The 26,683-nt window shown below is 34.2% G+C and overlaps 2 protein-coding genes across 2 annotated transcripts; one reads left to right on the top strand and one right to left on the bottom strand.

The window, feature by feature from the left end:
* The first annotated feature begins 8,866 nt into the window (after window positions 1–8,866).
* LOC127797044 (uncharacterized) lies at window positions 8,867–10,629 on the top strand. The gene is made up of 6 exons (XM_052329530.1): window positions 8,867–8,973; window positions 9,186–9,300; window positions 9,404–9,573; window positions 9,675–9,954; window positions 10,040–10,209; window positions 10,299–10,629. The coding sequence occupies exons 1-6, from the start codon at window positions 8,931–8,933 to the stop codon at window positions 10,454–10,456; spliced, it is 936 nt and encodes a 311-aa protein (XP_052185490.1). The 5' UTR covers window positions 8,867–8,930; the 3' UTR covers window positions 10,457–10,629.
* Window positions 10,630–16,018: 5,389 nt separating this feature from the next.
* On the bottom strand, window positions 16,019–17,687 carry LOC127797039 (ubiquitin C-terminal hydrolase 12-like). Its single transcript, XM_052329517.1, has 6 exons — window positions 17,584–17,687; window positions 17,303–17,417; window positions 17,034–17,203; window positions 16,648–16,927; window positions 16,387–16,556; window positions 16,019–16,297 (listed from the first exon to the last, which is right to left on the bottom strand). The coding sequence occupies exons 1-6, from the start codon at window positions 17,624–17,626 to the stop codon at window positions 16,140–16,142; spliced, it is 936 nt and encodes a 311-aa protein (XP_052185477.1). The 5' UTR covers window positions 17,627–17,687; the 3' UTR covers window positions 16,019–16,139.
* Between the last annotated feature and the right edge of the window lie 8,996 nt (window positions 17,688–26,683).

Here is a 26,683-nt window from a genome sequence, read left to right as displayed (position 1 = left end):
ACTTGAATTCTTCATGCCTAAAAAAAAAAAAATAATAATAATAATAATTTAATGTTATTAATAAATTATATATTATATATATGTATTACACATGGCACATATATATATTAGATTATATTATATATATATATATTACATGCATGCATATAATGATGTATATGTATTATATATAATTTTATATATTATTATTATTATTATTATTAAATTTTACTTTAAAATTTCATTTCATTCATTTTTCAATTTAAACTTGCATATAACCATAAAATATATATTAATATATAATTTAAACCATTTTTAAGATCAAAAGAAGGGTATAATTATAACAAAATTTTTACAAAATTAACCACTAATCAGGCCGAAACGATATTTTCTCAGAATCCTCAAGGGTCAAATGAAAGTTTTAGGACTTGAGGAACCTAAATGCAATTATGGAAAGTCAAGGGGCTAAGTGAAACGGGCCAAAATGAGAAAGACCAAAATTAAGGGGTCAAAATGTAATTTTCCAAAAGTTGGCCAATGACCAGCACATGGCCGGTCGGCCATGGCCGATTTTGTCCATCTGAAGCATTGGGCTAGCACGAGGGTGGTTGTGGGACCAACTTTGGTAAAGGGCTTGGCCCATAACGACCACGAGGGTGGCTGGAAAAAGGAGAAAACCGATCGAAAGTTGGTCGGTTGGTCGCGCGCCTACAAATGGCTTTCGTGGTCGGCAAGGGTCGATTTTGGGTCAATCTAAGGGAGGTTGAGACTCCTTAGAGGGTGCATTAAGCGGCCAAAGGGGATTGAATGCTCCGGTTTTGCTATAAATAGCAATGGAATGGCTGAGAATTTCAGAAGGTAGAAGCTTCAAATCGAGGGTTGTATTGAACAAATTGGAGCTCCAAATTAAGGGGCTTTTGTTGCCCATAGTGAAAGGAGCATTTTTGGTAAGTTTGAAGCATTTTGGAGTGGGTTTGATGGCGATCCAAGGCTTCGCCGGAGAAGGAGGCGGACGGCCAAGCCGAGGCTTTGGCCGTCCGATTGAGGACTTTCCAGTGGTCCATTGGGGCATCCAAGCATGCGATCTTGATCAACTTGATGAGAGGAAGAGAATGGCATCAAAAACCAGCATCGCCGGCATGGCCGGCACTGGAGAAAAAGGCCAGCGCGTGGCCTTCACGCACTGCCTTCACGCGTAGAGCCACGCTCCAGCGCGTGGGGGCGCGTGCATGGGTATAAAAATCTGAGAAAAAATCCTAGAAATTCTGGAAAATTATTTTATGGAGGTTCATGCAAAAAGATTGGGATTTTAGATTCCCAATGTCTTGGTTTTCGCACCAAAAAACCTCGTTTTGTGTGAAAACACAACATTCGGGTAAGTTCGGTATTTTTCCCTTGAAGTTCATAGCCTATAATGAATTATTGTAAAATTAGATTTGACAAAATAGTCCCGAGGCATTTATTGGGATTTTTGGAAAGGAAAAATGAGAGAAAATGAAGGAAAAATGAAACAAATGGAATATTGAGGCTATTTAGTGATTAAATATTATTTTATGATTGAGGTGAGCGAGTTGATGTGATTGGTGCAACTTTTGAGAGTTGGCACCAGAATCGAGGTCGGGCACGCATACCGAGGCGATGCGCATTTTTCGAGGTATCTTGGTCTTTAGGGCAAAGGTAAGTTTTCCTATCCTACATGATATGATTGTTTATTATACATGATATTTATGAAAGATATGATTGCTTATATATGCATAATATTTACGAAAAATATGATTCATTTTGTCATATTGCATGGAAAGTCTTGATAATTTCATGACACGATATTATTATCACGTTGATATTTGTGCATGAAAATGGGATGTCGCCCCCAGAGTGTAGCCGTAATTCCCCAAGGGCGTTGAGGGAATAACGTTAGGCTTATCCTGTAGAGGTTCGGGATTTGTCTAGGATTCCTAGCCGGGCTTGCGGGCCAGGGAAGTTACACTAAGGGTAAATGTTATTCATGTTATTACATCATGCATTCGCATATATGTTTTGGACTCTCACTAGAAGTTTCATCTTCTAATGGGTTATGCCCCTAGAACATTCAACGTTCCAGTTTAGACTTGCAGTTCAGGCAAGTAGCAGCTTGAGATATGACGGCACGTAATGGCGTGGCCGATGGATTCAACGAGCTGACTCGGTTATGTTTTAGCTGATGCTTTATTGATGTTTAGCCTTGTTAGAATATTATGGAATCTCCATGTATTTATGTATTTTAATATTGAGGATATGATGTTAATTATGGTACGAATTCTTATGTTATAAATAAAGTGATTTGATTATGTACCATATCAGGTTTCGATTATCGTTTCCGCATTTTTAATGATTTGCTGGGGCTTTTGTTTGGGATTCGGTACTTAAGGTTAAGTTATGTACCAAGAAAGAATGAAAAAAAAATAATTTATGTATAATTTGGGCCCCAGCATAGTGACACGCTCGGTAAGAGAAAAGCGGGGTGTTACACTGTTCCATATAAATTAGTTCTTCTAAATCTCCATGCAAGAAGCTAGTTTTAACATCCAGCTATTCTAATTCTAAATCATACTGAACAACTATTGCAAGCATCATTTGAATAGTTTTAAATTTGACAACAGGAGAAAATATTTCAGTATAATCAATGCCTTCCCTCTAAGTAAACCCTTTAGCTACTAATCTAGTTTTAAACTTTAAGGGATCAGTGGGTAACATACCTTCTTTGACTTTGAACAGCCACTTACACTTTACCAGTTTTTGCTTCTGAGGTCTTGGGACCAATTCCCAAGTGTTGTTGGTTATCAAAGAGTTTATCTCTTCGTCCATAGTTTGCTGCCATTTTAAACAGTCATGGGAGCTAACAGCCTCCTCATAGAAGGTAAGCTCACTATTCCTTATCTCCATACCTGCCACTAAGGCAAAGTAAACTAAATCTGAGTAGGAATATCTTGCAAGAGGCCTTATAGTCCTCATATTTCTATCCCTTGCCAGTTGATAGTCCCTTAGGTTCTGTTGAGAAGAGTCATATTGCTTTTCCTCACCTTCAGGGGCTACGGATGGCTCCTCATGATCACTTTCATGATCAGATGGTAAGTCAACTTCGGGGTTAGAAACATCTGAGGAGGAAGTAGCCGGCAGATCAGGAACTACTGTCGGTTGCTCCACCTCATTTTGGGTATTACTAGTTATAGGGAAATTATCTAGGGTGCTAGGTGTGGGGTTGTCTTTCAAATTTTCTGATTTACAGGGAAAAATGGATTCATTGAATATGACATCTCTATTTATTATTATCTTAACTCCACCTGAACTCCTATCCCACAACCTATATCCTTTGGTACCATCTTGGTACCCCACAAAAACACATTTGATGGATCTAGGATCCAACTTTCCCACTGATTGGTGGGCATATGCCTCACAACCAAAAACTTTGAGGTAATTAAAATTTAGTTTTCTGCCTATCCATTTTTCTTCAGGACACTTTAGGTTTAACATAGTGGAAGGGCTACGGTTTATTGACTGGGCAGCAGTGGAAAGGGCTTCTCCCCAAAAAGTTTTTGGTAGGCCAACTGTAAACAGAAGACACCTAACCTTTTCTAACAAGGTCATGCTCATTCTCTCAGCCACCCCATTTTGTTGGGGTGTGTTTCTCATGGTTTTATGCCTAACAATGCCATGAGAGTCACAAAACTCATCAAAGTTTCTATTACAGAATTATAATCTATTGTCAATTCTTAGAGTTTTAACCCTCTTATCAGATTGGTTTTCTACTAAGGCTTTCCATGTTTTAAATTTGTCTAAAGTTTGATCCTTAGTTCTAAGAGGAAAAACTCATATCTTCCTTGTAAAGTCATCCACAATGGATAAAAAATATATGTTCCCACCAAGAGTAGGCTTTTGAGAGGGACCCCACAAATCAGCATGCACATATTCTAAGCATACCTTCGCCAGGTGAGTTTCTTTATGGTAACTTATCATGTGTTGCTTGCTTAGAATGCATGACTCACAAAAATTCAAAGGGTCTGTAGGCACTAGACCAAGGTAGCCTTGGTTTGATAGAGCCTTCAGACCTTTCTGGCTCATGTGACAAGTCTCAAGTACCAGAGATCTGTCTTATCAGCTTTAGCCATTCATGTAGTTGAAACATTAACAGGGGACAATGAATAACCATTTAAAACATATAGACCATGCTTTTTAGTACCAGTGAGAATTAGGTGTTTGTCCTTAAAGACATGCATATTCTCATTTTCAACTTTATATGAATAACCTAATTCATCTAAGGTACCAAGAGATATGAGATTTCTTTTTAATCCAAGCACGTATCTAACATTGGTGAGTATTTTAATTCTGTTGTCATGCACTTTAAAAGATATATCACCTATGCCTTGAACACAACAAGTTTGATTGTTACCCATATAAACAGTTCATGTTTCTTTATTACTAAAATTTTGAAACCACTCAATGTTTGGGCACATATGAAATGAACAACCAAAGTTCATGATCCATTCATTAGCAACTGTTGAACTATAAATAGTAAGAACTTCAGCTAGGCTATTAACGCTACTTGCAGCTATCGATGCATCCCCCCTTTGTTTTTGTTTCTTTAACAAGTTATAACAATATTTCTTTATGTGACCCTCTTACTCACAATGATAGTATTTTCATTTAGGCTTTTGCTTACCCTTTTTACATTTACCCTTAAATCCTGAACCCACAGTTTGGTTACTATTCCCTATGTTATTTCTCTTATCAGGTTTACCTTTAACAAACAGGTTGTTAGCTGATTTCTTAGAGGAATTTAATTCTAACTCTCTTGCCTTAATTCCAGAAATAACAAGGTCTAGACTAAGCATAATACCAGTATATTATAAAGCATGTTTAACCATATTATATTCATCAGGCAATGAGTTTAAAAGGATCATAGCCTCACTAGTATCACCAAGGGCTTGATCTGTTCCTCTTAACAATAAACTAAGTTTGGTAAACTCATCTATGTTTTCATCCATAGATTTAGAAACATTCATCTTAAAGTTAAATAGCATACCCTTTAAATAAACTAAATTTGGAGCAGACAAAGCAGATTATAATGAGTTAAGCTTATTCCATAGTTCAATAGGGGTATTCATGCCATCTACCTTACGTATAACACTACCACCAAGATGTAGAAAAATAAGATTGAATGCTTCTTCCCTTACCTCAGCAGCTCTTGCGAGCTGTTCTGCTGTCCATTTTTCTTCGTTGGTTTCAAGTGCAATAAGCACTTTATGATGAGAGAGCATGACTCTTATCTTCTTTTTTCAACTACCAAAATCACTTTTACCATCGAATGTACCGATTTCAAATCGGGTTGATGTCATCTTCGCCTTACACGAAGGTACCCTAGGAAACCCTAGACATTGACCAAGACTCACTCAGCAAAAATAATAGACCGACGAGAGACTTTCAGTAATACCCTAGGAACCCAAGAAAAATGACACCACAGTAGTAAACCCTAATTGAGATAAAACTCAGTCGTAGATACTGCAAGTATAAAGGCTCTGATACCACTGTTGGGATGAGACGAAGCTCAACCCTAAACCGACCCTTTATAACGTAAATAAACAGATCGATTTTATACACGAATAAATAGACAGAATTATACACATAAACTTAAAACAAATCAAAAAGCGAAGAACACAAACAATTTACCGTGGTTCACTCGTTAAAGATGGTTACGTCCATGTTAAACTTCGGCAAAGGGAGTTCATTGCACTATAGAGGTAAAAACTGTTTACAGCCACCAATTACAAACAAAGAACACTCTTAGATCTTACTGTACAAAAAATAATCTCTCAAAATTAAAACAGCCCCATAACCACAAACTGAAGATCAGATGCTTACACCTTAGAGAGAAAAACGAACAGAGCATCTATACAGGAAGAATAAACAGAGAATGATAAAACAAGCCCTAATTAATGCAAATAATCGGAGGTCGTCTCACTTATCATCCCGAGGCGATTGTAGCTGATATAAAGGAGATTTAAGCGATGCAGATTGCATCGTATAAAGGTGAAACAGAGCATCGATGATTAGGAAAGAGGTAGGCTAAAAGACAAAGAGAAGCACGCCAAGAGAAACGGCAAAGGCGGTTGCCGTTTTGGCCCTCCACCCAGGGCCCAAAACGCTGTCATTTTGGGCAACCTTGGGGGTTGCCAAAAGACCCTCCTGCCCTACCAAAAACGCTATCGTTTGAAGCTTCACTCAAATACAACATGTTATTTTTATGTTATTTCATATGTAATGAGTTTTGAAAATTAGTATTTATAATATTAAAGTTATTTTGACATTTATATAAATTTGTAAGATTTTCTTTTTTCACGATATGTCTCACACACAAAACATATAATGGGGTGATTAATAACATTAAAAATAAGAAGTAACCGGCTACCAACTCCTCCACACCATGACATATATGTAAATAAGTATAAATATAAATATAAACATAAATATCAATTTACTAGGCTATTAAAAATCACACATTTGTTTATTTAGACTTTTTAGGTAATGTTTCGGCTATCACACCCTAAAGATCTAAGTTAAAAGACGAAAAATATATATATAAAAAAGAAGTTTTACTCTTTTGATTGGTTTTGACAATAAAAAACAATAATTGGTTTTGAATCCTAAGTGAAACAAAAATCAATTTAGCATACAATGGAAAAATTGTTTCATATATTTTGTCATCATGATCAATCAAACTATATTCTTATACATAGAGATTTGCACAAACAAGTGTTATGATGAAAGCTCCCAAATTATTTTTAAAAATTAGTTTTGAATCATTGGTCAAAATGAACCTAAAGTTTTTCAAAAGCAAAAGACCATTTATCGATCGATTTTAGGAACTTGTCGACTGACAGAATGTATGTTCTTGATAGATTGATGATTTTGTCTTTCATATAATTTTGATGATAAAAATTAATTTTCATTTTGATGATGAAATTATTTTATCAATGATTATTATATTGGTGCTCCAAATTACTTTTATATGATCTATTAAACACCAAAATTAAAATCAATTTTATCATGCATTCCAATGTTAAAAATTGTGTGATAAATTTCTTGATGACATTTGGAATATTATGTTTAATTTTGGAGTGGAGAAAAAGTTTCAAATTAATTTTTTGACAATTGCTATAGTAATTTCCAGTTGCTACAGTATTTTTTAATTGCTACAGTGCTATAGTATTGTCGACAGATTGCTTCCCATTTGTCGACAGATTGAAGCTCTAACACCTCTAACGGCTAGTTTCTCCACTATTCCAACTCGCTCCTTTCACCACCAACGGCTATATTCTTGAAAGAGCTTGTGAAGTATTATAAATAGAGATTAAATTAAATGGATGAATCAAGACAATCCAATAGGATTGATTTCAAGCTTTCAAGTGTTCATTCTTTTAATAGCTTAATTGTTTTATTTATTCTTCATTTTTGTTTCCAAGGCTTTGTTCTCATCTTTGTAAATTTACTTTCAAGCCTTGTTTCTTTATTAAGAGAACTTGTAACTAAGAGTGTCTACTTTTAGATCTCTCTTTTGTATTATTTTTTGTTTTTCTAGCAAGATTGCTAAAGGGCCTACATTGATTGTAAGAGTTTTTATTTCATAGTTTGTTGCTAGAGGATTTACATGTTTAAACAAGAGGTTTGTAAATCCCTAGCTTGTTGCTAAAGGGGCTATCCGGAGAGATATGAGGATTATAGTGGATTGATTAAAAAAATTCTTAATGAGTAGTTAAATGAGTGGATTAGGCTTGGTTAAGCTGAACTACTATAAATTGGTTGTGTCCATTTTTTTTTATTTTGTTCTTGTTTTATTTCTTGTGCCAAGCAATTCCATCAGTTGCATTAAAATCTTATTTTTCATAAAAATGAATTCAAGTTTTCAAACAAAATTTTTAAATAACCCAATTTACCCCTCTCTTGGATATTGGTGCCATTGTTATACAAGCCTAACAAAAATTTCATATGGTTGACTGCAATAATGTAAAAGAAATGATGATATTTTTGAATAAGTTTCCTTTTTCTTGTTTTGTTCCCTTTTATTTTTTAATATATAAACATATTCATATGCATATAATGATAATAAAAGCAAGATTTTAACATTTTTTATTAGTCATGATAATAAAAAGGTGTATATATATATATATATTTATAAAAGCATATACACCTTGTTAGTAATACATATTCCAAAATTATTTCTTAGCATTTCTTCTTAATATGATTTACTAGGCCAAAATAAAGTAATCATAAGTTTTGAGCTTTCTTCTTTACCATACACAACAAGATATTATCGAGACTATTTTTTCCTGAAAGACCTACTCGTTTGACCCATCGCAACTTGAAAAACCTAATTTAAAAAAAAAAAACTAAAATAGATACGAGAAGGCTCCATTTTCAAAATTTTTAGGTCATGACATATATGTTCGTGCTAATTAATCTAATCTTGAAAGGTTTTCAACTACATTAAAACTAACTATAACAAGATAAAGACTAGAGATATCATACCACGATATCCCTTAATCATCTAGACTTACCCTTGCTTACTTTAAACAAAAAATACATAGTGTTTCTTCAAGATTTGATTTTTTATACTTTTTTAACCTAAATGGATAATAATTTGGTTAGTTATTGTGTTACACTAAAAGAATAACTTGATGTAAAGAGTTTTCTGATACAAAATGACTAGAATAAGTTTTCTCCCAATATATATAACAAGCGATCACAAACTTCGGAGTGAGGGTAAGGCAATGCTTGCCTTTCTGTTTAGGTGACAAGACATGCCTTTTAAATACAACATATTAAACCTTCATCATCCCTTATAAATTTTGTGCCTACCTTTTAAAAACATTCAAATAAGATATCTTGATTCGGTTCATTTTGTCTAAAAGATCAAAGCCATGGGCTTAAGATTCATTAATTCTTCATCAGATGTTTTTAAAGGTCTCTCTCTCTCCCTTACTTAAAATCGTACTATTTTTATGTTATTCTGATAATACTTTTTATTTTTTTACAAAATGATAAATCTAAAAATTAAGGACATAATCTTTTGAAACCCATAAAAATTCAGTATCATATACATATATAACATACATTTTGAGCCCTAGTGCAGATGACCATTGTAATTAGCATTTAATTTTTACCCTTAATCTCAGCAAGAGAGACTCCGCCAACGCACTACCTTCTCAAAATTCAATCATTCAACACACTTTTGAGATCTTCATTGGAGAAATATAGTTCAGACAAATTCGAAGCAGGAGACTACAAATGGTATTTAATTTCATCCATCCATGAATTTTGTACCAATTAATTACTTACTCATATATAAATAAATAACTTGATGTTGATCTTAATTAATAATCATCATATATAGGAGATTAACAATATACCCAAGTGGGAACAAGGATAGAGGCGGGCAGGGCCACATTTCGATATTTTTAACATTGGCGGACACAAGTTCGCTCCCTGTCGGATGGGAGCTCCATGCCATCTTTAACTTCTTCGTGTATGATCAGCTTCGCGACAAGTACTTCTCGCTCATGGGTATATAAATGTGGCATGGTTTTGTTACAAAAAGTAAACTTCGCATATACATCAACTTTATCCATTCAATCTAATTATATACATGCACCAACTTGTTGCAGACAACCAACTAAGGCGTTTCCACGCGATGAAGACGGAATGGGGCGAGGTCAAATTCATGGAGCTTCAAGTCTTTGGTGACGCTTCCAATGGGTACTTGATCAATGATGCCTGCGTGTTCGGTGCCGAAGTCTTCATTCTGAAGCAAACTCGAAAAGCTGAGTGCTTGTTGACTTTTGGAAAACCCAACGTCGGCAGCTACACTTGGACGGTCAATCGCTTTTCTACTTTCACCTTGGATTGTTACGAATCGCCGCGGTTCGTCGCTGGAGGCCACAGATGGTACATCATTTCTTTTGTGGCATGACAGTCAGTGATGTTAACTAGAAGTTTAAAATTTAAAATATAACTTCTCTTTGTTACGCAGGAGGATTCTGATGTATCCTCACGGGAGGGACGACGGGAAGGGCAACAGCGTTTCGATGTTCCTGTTGGTGGACGAGTCCTCGCTTCCAACGGACACTCGACTCGTTGTGAGATGTATTATCCGCATGCTTGATCAAAATGTATCCAAAGCAGACCCATTTGAATTTACAGGTGAGATGATTACAATTACACCTGAATTTAATATCTTACCTGACAACAAAATCTTTATGATTAATTAATTTTGCGGGATCCAATTGCAGGTGACAACCATTTTGGAGCGTCTAACTTGGTGTGGGGTGCTCCAAAGTTCATGCCATTGGCTATGCTCAGTGACCCAAACCAGACCTACTTGGTGGGAGACACTTGCATAATAGAAGCTGATGTTACTTTGTTCGGAACAATTTCCACTACTTTTTAACAATTGAGATTATTTTAATAACTGTATCTAATGCGATTAACAAAAGTTGATGTGTAATAAATAAATTTCGAGATATTTATACATTTTCTTGTTTTTAACCGAAAGTACATTGTGTACTCTTGATAGAATTTAGAACATATATAAAATTACTTTAGAAGAATGAATCGAGTCGAATAAAGATTTATTTCCAACAAAATTAGGGGCTGTTTTTTTGAATTCTCTTCTAGCTTAAATTGACTAATAGTAGAAATTGGAATATAGTAAATCTTATTTGTTCCCCTGTATATCCAGAGTGGTATAATTTTGTTTTAAAAAAAATGAAGTTGCCCATCGTTGGAAACTGGACAAGGAAAAGAGAGGACAACGTTTTCTAGCTTTCGTGTTTGTCTTCTAACTCTTTGCATGTTGTAAATTTTTAGTGAATTTATGATCCCATGCTCCAATGCAAATTTTCTTTTGTAAAAAAATAGCATTTTATTCAATACATCTAATAGATTATAATTATAAATTAGAAATCTAAGTTGCATTATTGATTGATTTGTAAAAATCTATATCCAATGAAATGAATCCAATGGAAAGCGAAGATAATGATTTTGACAATTGAAATGGATGGATGGATGTTTAATATTATATTTAATTTAGTATTTTTTCCAATTTTCTATTGCCATGGCTGATCATCTATCTCACTTTCATTGGGGGGGTTGGCATCCGCCAAGACTAAATTAAACATCACTCATGCGTTTCCCTACTTAACTTATTAAGCCTCACTTTGGCTCTATCATCACATTTTAACTCGCCTTTTTTAAATTATATAATCAAGGCCTATCACATTTTAAACATTTTTTTATGTAATCAAGGCCTATCAATTTTATAGACGATAGATACTACACATCCATTTTATGTATTTATTAATATGCATATAAATTATGAATTATGATTCAAACTCAATAAATTTAATTAAATAATAATGTATGATTGAATAGACTATCAATAATGATTAGTGAAAAAGATATATATATATCTAGCTGCAGTATTTTATATTGCATGAAAAACTTACTTGGGTTGGGACCCCATGAGGACAAGACAAGAGAAACTAGAAAATTAATTATAAACATGTAATGTCTACTTTCGATTATGAATTGTTGATTTGGGGAAAGAGTGTCCATATGTTTGTTTCCTTTTGGTTCAATTAAAATAACAAATTAATCATTCCAGGGCATAGGACTATAAATGAGCCAAGTCACTTATAAGCTATTCGAAACTCGACTCGATAAAAACTCGTTTAATAAATGAGTCAAGTCTAAGTTAAGCAAAGCTCAACTCGATAAAGCTCATGAATTGCTCAATTATAAGTTCGTGATTTAGCTAATATAAAAATTCATGAATAATTTAATATATATTTTGAATTTTTCATATATTTATTTATAATATTTACAAAATCATATATTTTAAGTAATTTTATTAAAAAATATGTATAGAAAAGTTATAATACTTCATGAATTTATATAATTATATACTAAATATTGAAATTCTTGAATAAATTTATCATTAATTTAATTTATTATTTATTTTATTAAATAAAATTGAAACTCGATAAGGCTTGTGAACTTAATGCGAGCCATAAGATAGTCGAATCGATCATAAATAAATAAGGTCGTTTATAAATGAGTCAAGCATGAACTTTCCAAAGCTCAGTCTAACTTGGTTTGATTAGAGCCCTACTAGAGCATAGGTTAAATAACGTGTAAGTGATACGTTAGAGTTAATATCAGTAGATCACAAGTTCGATATTCAATTTAGGTAAGAATCAAAAGATTGCTTACAATTTATTTTTTTGTCAAAATTAAAAACACGAGTAACGAGATACCGAACAATGACATAATCCCAAAATAATAAATGGGTCCATCCATGTTCCAAAGCGGAGGCACTCAACCTTTTTGCCTATCTCACCTTCACTAGTATGTTCTGCCCGTCATCACATCACTTCCCAGGGATGGGATGGTAACAAGGATATATGTACTATTTATAAAAAAAAAAAACAAGGATATATGTACAATAGAGTAAATAAATAATCTACTTTTGAAATAAAATATTCCAACATGAAAAGTACTTTCTAATGCAAAATATTTTTCATTGGAACAAATAACGCTTAACTCAGGGCGGAGCCAAAAATTTTAATTAGAGTGAAGAAAAATTAAATAGCATAAAAAAATTTAAAATAATATAATATTAAAAAATTTAAAATAATATAATATCTCATTCATAATTTCACTTTTGATCCCAAACAATATTACTTTCCACTCAAACATAATTTTCTCATCGAACAACATTAGTTTCACTTTGATCACTAATAACATTAAATTCCTTTCTATCAATATTTTACTTAACAAATTAACATTGTTTCTAATTGACAAATCTATAATCGAAAATGGATATTAGATATTCATATCCAGCTCGAGAAGTGACTTCCACAAAAAGCCAATGCAAGTCTAGGTCCTTCCCTCCTGTAATCGAGATCCTACAATAAGCATATATCCAAAAAGTAATCGACAAAAATGGTTGACAAAAGGAGTGGCAATGCAGCAGCAAGGAAAGACGTAAAAATAGTTGATGAAAAAAATTATATGCTAGAAAGCATACAAGTTAATCCAGCTTTGATGCCAAAGATGTTACTGATTAGCAACCAAATAGATGGGTGAGTATTGCATTGTCATCCAAGGATTCTTATTTAGAATTGTATATAGGTAACATCTATTAAAAATTCTAATTTTAGAACTGTAATATGCAATCAGGGATTTAGGAACAAATCAACCATGGTTATACCAGGTAGAGTAGTTAGGAAGAAGAATAAGGAATGGTTAAACCATATGCAGGACATTCTTGAATCCCAAAATTAATATAAGTAGTCTTTAGAAATCAAGTTTAAACTCTCTTTCACCATGTACAAGTTCCAAAAGCATATCAGGTAGACATTTTATGAATAGCTCATATCAATAGTGTAACATAGTTTCAAATAGTTTCATACCATTGTGGCTGATGGTTTCCGGCAATCCAAAGTAATCACCTGACACTCTTATTCAAATCGATCAACATACTCAAATACCAGCAAAATTCAATAACCGAATCTTCGTAAATCTAAGCTTAAATCTTCGGTCAAACCCAACGCGCATAATCGCATTAGCAGTCGCCACCGACTACTGTGGTCAGTGGTTTCCGATGATCAGAGGCAACCACCCGACATCCTATCTCAATCGACCAACATACCCAAAAATCAGTAAAATTCAATGGCCGAATCTTCGTAGACCTAAGCTTAAACTTCCGACCAAAAGTAATACATGCGTAAAAGCACTAGCAATTGCCACCATAGCCGGTGGTTTCCGGTGATCAAAGGTAACCATCCAACACCATTATCCCCATCGATCAACATACTCAAAAATCAACAAAATCCAACGACCAAATATTCGTAGATCTAAACTTAAACTTTCAGCCAAACCCAACATGTGCGTATATACATATATATCATGGATCTGTGCATCAAATTATAATTGTTGATTTAACTAAAAGACTTACCTACTTGTAGATTAGGGGTACTTTGACTATGAAAAAATGGTTGGATCGAAGATCGGACATCGATTTTTGGGTTGGTGGATTCTTAGTGGAGGAGACGTGGTGGAAAGAGAGAGAGTAGATAAGGTGGAGGAGACGCCGGCACCCGACGATAATGAAGGTGTCCAACTGTCCGAGATGTGAGACTGTGAAAGTGAAAGTGAGAGAGAGAGAGAGAGAGAGATAATATGAAAGTTGGATGAGGTGGGTTATGTGGATATTTAAAAAAAATAAAAAATATATTAAACTGTACAATAACATTATCTAAAAATTCAAGATGGGCAACTACCCACCCTTAATTGTGTGAGAGCCCACAATTGAGAGGGGCACAAATTTTTTTAAGCTATGTGAATATGTGTATAAAAAATAAAAATAAAAAATAACAAAAAAAACCTTGTCAAAAAGAAAATTTTATTGCTATTTTTATTTTGTAGATACATGTGATGATTGTTTTTGTTTAGATTAATTATGGAGGATAAAAGTAGGGATGTCAATGGTTCGAATTGGTCTGGTTCTATAACAATCCATTAATCGAACCATTTTTAACAGTTGTAAAAAAATAAGAATTATAACCGAACCATTACATATATAAAACCAAATCATCACCAATTCGTCACACCAGATTGGTTTCGATTACATCCAATTAATATTTATCTTCTAAACATTTTCGTAAAATATGAAATTACAAACAAATTTATTAATTAAAATAAATCCATAACTTCATTAATGCTTCAAGTCTTGAAATAAAAGTAGAACAAAATAATTCATAAACTATCTCATCAAATGAGATTACATTGACCATTTATTATAGCAATAGCTCATAAAAGCCTAGAAATAAAAGAGTTCATGAATCTCGCTAGTTTCTTAAGAAGTGATATTATTTATGCATATGTATATATATATATACCAAAAAATTATAATATATATAAGTATAATTTCGATTCTGATTCGGTTCGAACCACGGTTTGAAAAAAAAAATCAGTAATCAAACCAAATATATCGATTCTTAATTTTTTAGAATCATAACCTAACCATTGAATCATAGAACCAATCCAAAAGGCATGGTTCGGTTCGATTTGGTCTGGTTCACCGGTTTTCGAATATTTTTGACACCCCTAGATGAAAGGAAGATTGATCAAATCAAGAAATGTTTATGGAGATTCGGGAGAAAGCATATAGACTGAAATATGTAGTTTTTATTTTTTAATGCAATGTTTACAATGCAAGGTACTCTTTTTTCTTGGTTTGTGATTTTGTCCCATTGAGTTTTTCTCAAACAAGGTTTTAATGAGCTCACAAATTATTTTTTCTTATCTTTTATAAATTCTTATAATTTTAATGAAATTAATTAATTAATAATTTTTATTTAATTTATATAAAGGGCCCACTTAAAAAAAATTTGCCCGGGCCCTAAAACACCCAGGACCGGCTCTGGTGTGGCTCCGCCCTTAGCCTTAACTAAACCCAATTTCCCGATATAATTTCTAGTTTTAGTAAATTTTATGTTGAATATTTGTTTATATATTAATTAAACACAATATTCTATAGAAATGTAAAAGCGGGGTTAATCTCATCTGGGCCTCCTTCAAAAATGTAAAAGGTGGCCCAGTTCTCAGTTTATCAATCCTCAATTAAGAATGCTGCTAAGGCCCAACTATATTGATCTAGATTCTAGACTAGGCCTCAAACAATCAAAGCCCAACTTGCCGATCACACGGTGCTTGAACGGAACAATAGTTTCCAATGATGGGCAACTTCAATTTTTTTTAAACAAAATTATACCACTCTAAATATATAGGGGAACAATTAAGATTTAATATATTCCAACTTGTACTATTAGTCAATTTAAGTTAGAAAAAAAATCCCAAATAAACCGCCCCTAATTTTGCTGGAAATAAATCTCTACTCGACTCATTCTTCTAACGTAATTTTATATATATTTGTTCTAAATTTCATCAAGAGTGCACAATGTATTTACTGTTAAAAACAAGAAAAATTACAACATCTCGAAATTTATTTATTACTCATCAACTTTTGTTAATCGCATTAGATAGAGATATTAAAATCATCTCTATTGTTAAGAAGCCGTGGAGACTGTTCCGAACAAAGTAACGTCAGCTTCCACTACGCAATTGTCTTCCACCAAGTAGGGCTGCTTTGGGTCATTGAGCTTAGCCAATGGCATGAACATTTGAACTCCCCACGCCAAGCACGATGCTCCAAAATGGTTGTCACCTGCAATTGGATCCCACAAAATTAATTAATCCTAAAGATTTTGTTGTCAAGTATGATATTAAATACAGCTTTAATTGTTATCGTCTCACGTGTAACTTCAAACGAGTCCGCTTTGGGTTCATTTTGATCAAGCACGCGGATGGTAAATCTCACAACGAGTCGAGTGTCCAATGGAAGTGAGGACTCGTCCAGAGATAGGAACGCCGAAACACTGTTGCCTTTCCCGTCGCCGATCCCGCGAGGATAGATCCGAATCCTCCTGCAAAACAAAGATATATAAGTTGTATTTTAAATTTTAAAATTTTAGTTTAACATCACATAACTGTCATATGACAAAAGAAATGATGTACCATATGTAGCCTCCAATGACGAACCCCTCTGAGTCGTAACGATCCAATGTGAGAGAAGAAAAAGACTTGATCGGCCAGGTGTAGCAGCCGGTGTTGGGTTTTTCCAAAGCCGACAACCACTCGGCTTTGCGAGTCTGCTTCAAAACGAAGACTTCGACACCGAATACGCAGGCATCGTTGATCAAGTACCCATTTGAAGAGTCATTAAAGACTTGAAGCTCCACGAATTTGGCCTCGCCCCATTCCGTCTTCATCGTGTGGAAACGCCTTAGTTGGTTGTCTGCAACAAGTTGGTGCATGTGTATATAATTAGATTGAGTAGATGAAGTCGATCGATGTATATGTAAAGTTAAATTTTTGTAACAAACCATGCCACATTCAAATACCTGTGAGCGAGAAGTACTTGTCGCGAAGCTGATCATACACAAAGAAGTTAAAGACGGCATGGAGCTCCCATCCGACAGGGAGCGAACTCGTGTTCACCAACGTCAAGAATGTCGAAATATGGTCCTGCCCGCCTCTGTCCTTGTTCCCACTTGGGTATATCGTTAATCTCCTATATATTATGATACTTAATTAAGATTAAGATCAAGTTATTTATATATAAATAAGTAATTAATTGGCACAAAATTAATGGATGGATGAAATTAAATACCATTTGTAGTCTCCTACATCGAACTTATCTGAACTATATTTCTCCAATGAAGATCTTGAAAGTGAGCTGAATGATTGAATTTTGAGAAGGTAATGTGCTGGCGGAGTCTTTCTTGCTGAGATTTAGCATCAAAATTAAATGCTAATTACAACTGTCATTCGCTCTAAGGCTCAAAATATACGTTAGATATTTATATGATAAAGAATTTTTATGGGATTCAAAAGATTATTATTAAAATAACATGAAAACAACACGATTTTAAGTGAGGGAGAGAGAGAGACCTTTAAACACATCTGATGTAGAATTAGTGAATCTTAAGCCCATGGTTTTGATCTTTGGGACAAAATGAAATGAGTCGAAAAATCTTATTTGAATGCTTGTTAAAAGGTAGACACGAAATTTATAATTAAGGGATAGTGAAGGTTTAATATATTGTCTTTAAGAAGAATGGCTTGTCAACTAAACAGGAAGAGAGGCATCGTCTTACCCTCACTCTAAAGTTTGTGATCTCTTTTTAGGTATATTAGGAGAAAACTTGTTCTAGTCATTTTGCATCAAGCAACTCTTTACATCAAGTTATTCTTTCAGTGTAACACAACAACTAAACAAATTATTATCTGTTTAGGATAAAAAAAGTAAAAAAAAAAAAAAATCAAATCCTGAATAAACATTATGTATTTTTTTTGTCTAAAGAAAGCAAGAATAAGTCTAGACGGTTATATGATATATCTAGTCTTTATCCAAGTTTTTGTCTGATTATAGCTAGTTTTACTGTAGCCAAAACCTTTCAAGATTAGATTAATTAAAACGGATATATATATATATATATATGTTATGACTTGAGAATTTTGAAAATGGAGTCTCCTCGTATTTATTTTACTTTTTGTTTTAAAAAAAAAAAATAGATTCTTCAAGTTGTGATGGGTTAAACGAGTAGGTATTTCAAGAAAAAATGGTCTCGGTAATATCTTGTGGTGTATGGTAAAGAAGAAAGTTCAAAATTTATGATTACTTTATTTTGGCCTAAAAATCATAATAAGAAATGTTAAGAAATAATTATTTTGGAATATACATTACTAACAAGGTGTATATGCTTATATATATATAGATATATACTTTTTTATTATCATGACTCATAAAAAAATGTTAAAATCTTGCTTTTATTATCATTATATATGCATATGGGTATATTTATATGTATATTTATATATTACAAAATAAAAGGGAACAAAACAAGAAAAAAGAACCTTATTCTTAAATACCATCCTTTCTTTTACATTATCGCAGTCAACCATATGAATTTATATATATATATATATATATATATATATTAACTTAGATCTTTAAGGTGTGATGGCGGGAACATTGCCTAAAATGTCTTAAGTAAACAAATGTGTGATTTTTAGTAGCCCAATAAATTGATATTTGTATTTATATTTATACTTATTTACATATATGTCATGGTGTGGAGGAGTTGGTAGCACACATTACATCTTATTTTTAATGTTATTATTCACTTCATTATATGTTTTGTATGCGAGACATACCGTCACCAAGGAAAATCTTACAAATTTACATAAATGTCAAAGTAACTTGAATGTTATAAATACTAATTGTCAAAAATCATCTTATATGAAATAACACATAAATAAAAAATACAATATCAAAGCATATTTTCTCCTTCTTCCTCCTATCTGTTTTTAGGCAAATCTTGTTATTAATTTATAGATGGTTTGCTTTCCTTCTAGGAGCTTGAGGTGCTTAGGTGAAAAATAATGTTTTCTCATGTTATATTTAGTGGACAAGTTAGAGTATTAACTATTTCGCTATTTTTATTTATTAGTAAATAAAATTTATTATAATAATTTATAGTTATAAAATACCACTTGCTAATCAATTTCCTTCTACCACTCTTGAGAAAAGTAAGCAATATTTCATCGAAAAGTGCCTTCCTCTACCTACTGTCAAATACTTTGCTAAGAAAATTTGAAAGCAACATGGCCTTAAAGATGTCATGTGCAATTATTTGGGCTTCTATTTTTTTTGGTTTGAGACTCATGATCAGATGATGAATATCTTCGAAGCTAAGCCTTGACAATTTGTTGATCGCCCCCTGTTTCTTAAGGTTTGGGAACCAGGTATACTCCTTAATATATATTCTCATTCGTCTATTCGCCTTTGGCGGGTGAAAATTTATGACCTCATTTTAGAAAGTTGGACTAGTAGTGGCTTATCTATTATTGTGACTGCCCTTGGTCGCCCCATACATGGAAATGCAATCACTGAAGATCGATTGCAATTGGGTTATGCCAAAATTTGTATAAAGTTTCACATCTCTTCCTCCTTTCCAAGTCATATTGAGTTAATTCAAGGAGCTGATGCTTTTCTAAGAACCGAAAATCTCTAAACTTCCGGTTGAATACCAATAGCTTCTGTCCATTTGCAAGCAATGTGAAGTCTTTCGTCACTTTTTGGTGAATTGACCAAAGAAAGTTAAAACAGATTTATCTTCTTAAGCAGGTTGTGTCCCACGCTACTCTTGCTAGCCAGGGGCCATTGAATGGTGGTTTCCCTCCAGTTCCTGTTCCAGCGGGGTGTTCCCCCCGAGCCCAATCATTGAGTTATGGTGATGTCCCATGATACGATAAATGATACTCTAGTGGCCAACATGTTCTGTTCTCTAATATGGGAAAATCAATCTTTCCCATGAGTGAGTGGCTCAGACCCCCAAGATGGTCCATTTGGGGATAATGATTTAGAAGATTCAATGAACATGATGTTCGACTCCGATGATATATCATGCTTGCGTTCCATGGATCCCAATGCAAAAGGGAATGTCAAAAGAAGAAGAAGCAAGAGGCTGAGTCTGCAGGATAGTTAGATCTTTAGATTGTCTGTGTAGTAGTTTTTGTTGCTTCCTATAGTGATGTTAGCTATTTGCTTTTGTTTATGTATTTTACTCGACATATGCACTAACTTGTTCTGTTCTAGTTCTTCCTATTTTTGTGTAATGAAATTGTTCATGTACAGAAAAAAAAAAAATAATTTGTAATATAAAGTCAACTTTCTAAAGTTTGATTTCTCCAATAAGAAGGAAAATCTTGGAAATTCCCACCCATTCCCAAGCTCATTCAAAGTTAACTCTCCGCTCATCGTTCCCCCCCATTTTGCCAGAGTTGGCAAGGCCAGAGGGAAACTCAGGTTTTCTTACATGTTTGGAGCAGTTTATGAGAACGAAGCATATGTTAACTACACCCACCCGATGCAATATTCGCCGAAGATATACCCACCACCGCTTGTGGCCAGACCTTACTCGTAGCCACCTCAGCCGCACATCGTGCCCACTACTTACCCGCCACCTTAGCTGGTGGAATACCCTCCTCTGTCAATGGAGGCTATGCATATCCCGCATATAGCGGGCACTTGCCGCCGAATCAGTCGTCGCCGAGGTCCTCACCGATGATTTCCATTATAGAAAAGCAAGGATGCGTTAGATGATGCTTGTGAAAGGATAATGAACCATAAAGAGGTGCCAGGGGGGACGAGGGGGTGGTTGTTAGCACGCAAAGGCAAATTAGGCGGGACAAGACTAGTCGTCAGCAATAAGGAAGGGCCATGGCAGTGGTGGATGGGAAGCGATGAATTAGTGTTGGTGCTGAAAGATGAGTGCGATTTTGTTCACCCTCTTTAACGGGGTGAACAGCAATCAATTAAATCAGGATGGAGACTCTTACAAGTCCAAGAAAGGAAGGGAGGTTGTCGATTGACTGGGATAAAGACCCATGTGACACTTAACAAACATCTATAAAGAAACCCTAGGAAAATACGGCGAAGTGACTTTTTTTTTTTTTTTTTTTTCTGGCAAAGAGAAGAATGTGGCTTCCTTATTAGGCCTCGAAGAGATGCTTAAGGTGAACAAAATTAAGCATGCAAATAAAAAAAAAATTATTGGGAGATATTTATAAGGAGAACTAACAAATTAAAATTTATATAAATATTCAATTTAAACGAATATCTCATTAAACTTAAGTTGACCGTTCTTTAATAGTTAAGAAATGTGTAATTTGGGCATACATATAGTGAATGGTAAATGGATTCCTTTAGCTCTAGTAGTCTGATTGTAGATGTTAGTTAAGCATGTAGACATCTTAGTTTAAGGCGTGTGTTGTGTTTCTCAAATAATATATTTATCTAAAAAAAGAAACAAGAGATCTTGTATTTTTGCTTGGCAATTACCCTTTTGTCACTATAAAAAATCAACGTTTTAGCAGCAAAAAATTTCATCGTTAAAACATCAAAATCTATAACTAAATCTCAACGACGTGTACAACGGGGGTTGTACCTGTACCCCATTGCTGAATTCAATAACGGAAACAATTCCATTGCTAAATTTAGCGTATGCCCTAAAATTCAAATCATGCCAGCCCCCCCCCCTCCCCTCATCCACGCTAGCGTTGAGATATTATTTCCAGCTATTATTTTAAACTCTCTATCGGATTCAAACCCCTAATCTCTCATGACCAAATTTCGCGCACGAGCATGTCGATCTGGAAACCTCCTTGTACATTGATATGTATAAAGTATATTTTAGTAACTATTTTAAACTTTTCAGAATTATATTTATATTCCAAAATTTCTCAAATCTATTTAATGATATTAATTTTAATATTAATGTTAGTAGAGAGAAATGAATATTAATTTTAAAAATTATGTTCTTATTTTTATTTTAATGTGTAATATGTTTAAAAAAATTATTAGTTTAATTTTTACTAATATTAATGTTAGAAAAAATTATTATAATATGCTTAAATGTAATTTTTAGTTATTTTAGAGTATCATAAAATTAATATTTATATTTGTTAAAATAATTTCAAATTTCAAATTTCTTAAATAATTTTAATTTTATTTAAATTTCTTTATTTTTTAGCAAAGGATGTGACCCCATTGCTAAATTTTAATTTTTTATTTAATTTTTTTATATTTTAGCGACCCCGTCTCTAAATTTTACATTTTTATTTTTTTATTTTTTATTTTTTCGTGACGAGTATGACCTCGTCACTAAATTTTATTTATTTATTTATTTTTTTTACTTTTTCGCTACAAGTATGACTCCATCGGTAAATTTTAACTTTTTATTTTACATTTTTTATTTTTTAGCGACAAGTAACGGGTACCCGTCGCTAAATTTTAATTTTTAATTTTTTTACAACGGGTATGACCCCATCGCTAAATTTTAACTTTTTATTTTATTTTTTTTATTTTTTAGCAACGGGGTTTATCCCATCGCTAAATTTTTTATTTTTTATTTTTTATTTTTTTATTTTTTTATTTTTTTATTTTTTTATTTTAAGTTTTTCTTTATATATTTTTTTACTTTTTTGCGACCGGTGTGACCCCGTCGCTAAATTTTAACTTTTTGTTTAATTTTTTTTTATTTTTTTAGTGACGAATGTGGCCCATTGCTAAATTTTAATTTTTTATTTATTATTTTTTTTATTTTTTAGCTACGAGAGTATGACCCCATCGCTAAATTTTAATTTTTTATTCAATTTTTTTATTTTTTAGCTATGAGATTTCCGTCACTAAATTTAGTGATGAGTTTTCCATCGCTAATTCAGTCGCTAAATTAAAAAAATATTTAAAAATATCAGCGACGAAATTTCCGTCGCCATCTGTCACTAAATTCCTTCGCTAAAAATAATTTTTCTTGTAGTGTGTATTACATTAAGGGTGTGTTTGATTGCACGCATTTTCTATGAAAAATGGCCAATTTTCACACAAATTCTAGCTTTGGAAGTGTTTGATTGGCTAAATTTTCAAAGTAAATTAATTTCCCACTTTGAGATGCACATTTCCCACATTTGCTAGAAAAGATTTTCCCAGGAAAACTAGAATAGATTTTTCAGAGAAATGGAAAATCAACCCAAGTCGTCCCCCTCTATAAATCATTCGAAGCCTCGATCTAGCAAAGGAGAAGAAGAGTGGCTGACGATCGCGAGGAAGAGGAGAAGTGCGGTCGGCGATCGCAAGGATGAAGGGAAGCTCGACCGACAATTTAGGCGAGAGAGATAGGGTGATCGACCAAGAGAGCGAGCGAGAGAGAGATAGGGTGATCGACCGAGAGAGCGAGCGAGAGGCAACGACCGAGGGGTGAATGGCGATGGCAATAGAGGAAGCTCGACAGCGGCGGCCCTTCCCCTTCGTCTTCATACCATCTCTGTCGAATCTAAGCTCTAATTCGACCTTATTTTGATTCCCCTTCAATTTGTACTCACACAGCATCACCCTCGCTAAAGTCACCATCTTTGACTTCTTCCTCATCACCGTCAACATCAAACCACCATTTGACTTGCAGTCATATTTATATATATATGTATATATGTATCTATATGTATGAAAATCAAACACCAAAATTGGAAAAATATAATAATTTCTAGGTAGAAATTTAAGTCAATCAAATACCTTCAATTGACATTTTCCCTGAAATTTAATTTTAAGTAATTCAATTGTTTAGAAAATATTTTCTTTCCACCCAAATTCCATGCTTGCAATCAAATGCACCCTAATTATAACTTAAAATCATCGTGTGTTAGGCATATGCTGTAACACCTCGCTTTCCCGGACGCGTTATAACTTGGGACAATTCTGGGATAATAAATTTTTTCTTTCAAACTAATGTTAAACCACATCATTCCTCGAATCTGTCCCAGAATTTCCATTCATTTATCTTGAAAGAGAATCATTATACACACATCATATGCGGAAGCAAGGATCGAACCTGATATCTCAACATTAATCGAAATTCAGATCATCGTTCCTCAACATAACTTAATACATAGCTTAAGTTCTCAACTAATATTAACCCTAAATAAAATTATACATCATCATTCCTTAAAACATTCAGAATTCAAAGTAGCAGAATTTAAATGCACGGGCTACATAACATACATGTCATTCCTCATGCACTCTGCTAAGTGTCATTCCATGCCTCATTCATCCTCGTATCTACTACAATCTCCATCTAGAACGTTTGAATATTCTAGGGGAAAGGCCAAGTTAGATGATGAATCATCTAAGTAAGGGTACAGAAAATATATTTCGTGCATGAATACAATATCTTACTTCATCGTGAAGGTCAATTGCACCCTTCATACTACTCACAATTTTTGGGGCCACTTCTTTCGAAGTCGGGATGTATGAAGGCATCCTTGGTAAAATAGCAGTGCCAATTCGTACTCTTTACGGCCACAATGCGCGTGATCAATGATATCAACGTGTACATATGCATTTCATAGCATGTCATGTATGCAGTCTACATGATGCATACATATCAGAGCATGTCAATATGATGAAAGCATTCTCGATTATTAAGTTTTTATACATAAATTATACTTACGAACCAAGCATTTTTCATAAAACTAAATTTAGTTGGGAAATACCACTTACCTTCTCAAACTTATCGAGCTACCTCGATATTCGTGCATTGCCTCAAAATATGTGCATCGCCTCGATTTGTGTGCCAACCTCAAAATTTGCACCAATCACTTCAACTTAAGCCTCAAAGCATCATAATCACCATAAGTATTTAAATAAGCATTAAAACCTATTTTTTCATAATTTCTTGTATTTTTTTTATTTTTCTCTCTATTTCTGCATATTTTTCCTCAATAAATCCAAACTAAATATTTCTTAAATATTTTCTCAAATATTTCACTATGACAATTCAAATATAATATTCTCGAATTTTTGAAATTTTCTAAGAAATTTTACTTACCTTAACTTGGCTTCTCTGGCTTCCTTGATATGCGTGTCATATTCTTGAAATACGTGCCCGAACCATTTCCTCACCCAAAATATCCAGAATATTAATAAATCATCAAATCCTATTTTTTTAGGATTTTTCAAGAATTTTCTCTATTTTTTCTTTTTTTTTTCTTTTCTTTTCTTTTCCTCCCTTCTTCTTCCTCCTTCCTCCTTGCTCTTGCACGAACAGCCCCTGTGCCATGCCCAGCCGCCACCTCGAGCCATTGTCTAGCCTCTGTTACCCGCCACCGGCCTCCCACTGGCCACCTTGGCCTTGCCGAACCGTCACACTAGCCCCCGCCGCGAGCCACCGCAACCATCCTCGCTGCATGCTGCAACTTCGCAGTGGGCTGCCATGGCTGTCGCTATTGTGCAGCGGACTTTAGCGGCATTCGGCCACTCCAGACGATGCTCCAGCCTCTAACGAGCCCATCCGACACCATCATACCTTGCTGGAAGCTCCTCCGCGTTGCCGTCGCATCACCCAGCCGCTAGAGCTCGCAGTCGTGCTGCAATCGCTAACCTTCAGCGCATCCAGCAGCTTCGTTATGGGTGCCTTCGACCATCGACGTGAGCTCCCAGCTCTTCCTCGCCTCTCAACCATTGCTCACCCATGCTTGCTCTTCATCTTGCTTTCCATCTTGTTGCACGGTTCTTTCTTCTCCCATTTTCCTTCCCTTCTCCTTTCCAAAGCTTCCTATTTATAGCTAATTCCACCCCTTTCCTCGCTGCTTTTTCCCATACTTCTTGGCGTGCAAAATCTTCCAAATGCTGCAGGGTATTGGTTGCAAGGACTGGGTGAAAGTTGCAGGGCATGTTCAACAAATGGCCTGATGCACGCCTATATATATATATACTATATATCACATTAATAGATATAAAAAATTGCACATTAATTCTTAATTTTCTCATAATATCACTTGGGATTCTTTTATTGCAATTATGCCTTTAAATCTCAAATTAATTTGTATTACAATACCGAAAACACAAAATTAATAACTTCAAAGTTACTCGATAATGATGATTTTGCCCCAGTGTCCTCATCCGGCTGTCGTTTCATCCCGAAACCACTGAAGGGTTGTTCATTACACAAAAACGGAGTCCCCCTAGGGTTCCATTAATTTTTTGGGAGTCCCCTATGACAATTTGATTTTGCAGCCTAAATAACAGTTGTATTTTAGCTGTACCGAAAATCATTCCCAATCTGATTTCTTTTGATACCATAAATCCTATCTCGGGATGCTTATCATCGCCGTATCATTTTTCTTAGACAATTTTACTCTGAGACACTCCTTGCAGACGATTTGGTACTTATAACTGCTATTAAGCCAATTTTTTAGTATTCTAAACTTATCGAAATTACGTGGCAACCTTATGCCGAAACGGGGTCTTACATATGCACTCGTCAACATCATCTCAAAAGTACACATATATGAGTAATGTTATTCGACCACCCTCAATGCCACGTTCAGTGCTACCCAATACACAATTACAAATTTATCCACTAGTGTAATTACAAATATACCCTCAATTCATCTTTCTCTCTTGCACTCTTCGGCTCATCTTTCTTACCCCTCT

This window comes from Diospyros lotus, chromosome 1, assembly GCF_014633365.1.
Source record: "Diospyros lotus cultivar Yz01 chromosome 1, ASM1463336v1, whole genome shotgun sequence".
Taxonomy (NCBI): domain Eukaryota; kingdom Viridiplantae; phylum Streptophyta; class Magnoliopsida; order Ericales; family Ebenaceae; genus Diospyros; species Diospyros lotus.
This window is presented reverse-complemented; position numbering and strand designations above follow the sequence as displayed.

What these genes read in the sequence shown, in the direction of transcription:
- LOC127797044 (XM_052329530.1), top strand. Translation starts at nt 8,931, where the DNA reads ATGGGCTTAAGATTCATTAATTCTTCATCAGATGTTTTTAAAG. An exon ending in GAAGCAGGAGACTACAAATG is followed by an intron (nt 9,301 to 9,403) that starts GTATTTAATTTC and finishes CATCATATATAG; the next exon opens with GAGATTAACAATATACCCAA. An exon ending in AGACCCATTTGAATTTACAG is followed by an intron (nt 10,210 to 10,298) that starts GTGAGATGATTA and finishes ATCCAATTGCAG; the next exon opens with GTGACAACCATTTTGGAGCG.
- LOC127797039 (XM_052329517.1), bottom strand. Translation starts at nt 17,626, where the DNA reads ATGGGCTTAAGATTCACTAATTCTACATCAGATGTGTTTAAAG. An exon ending in GATGTAGGAGACTACAAATG is followed by an intron (nt 17,204 to 17,302) that starts GTATTTAATTTC and finishes CATAATATATAG; the next exon opens with GAGATTAACGATATACCCAA. An exon ending in CAAGTACTTCTCGCTCACAG is followed by an intron (nt 16,928 to 17,033) that starts GTATTTGAATGT and finishes AACTTGTTGCAG; the next exon opens with ACAACCAACTAAGGCGTTTC.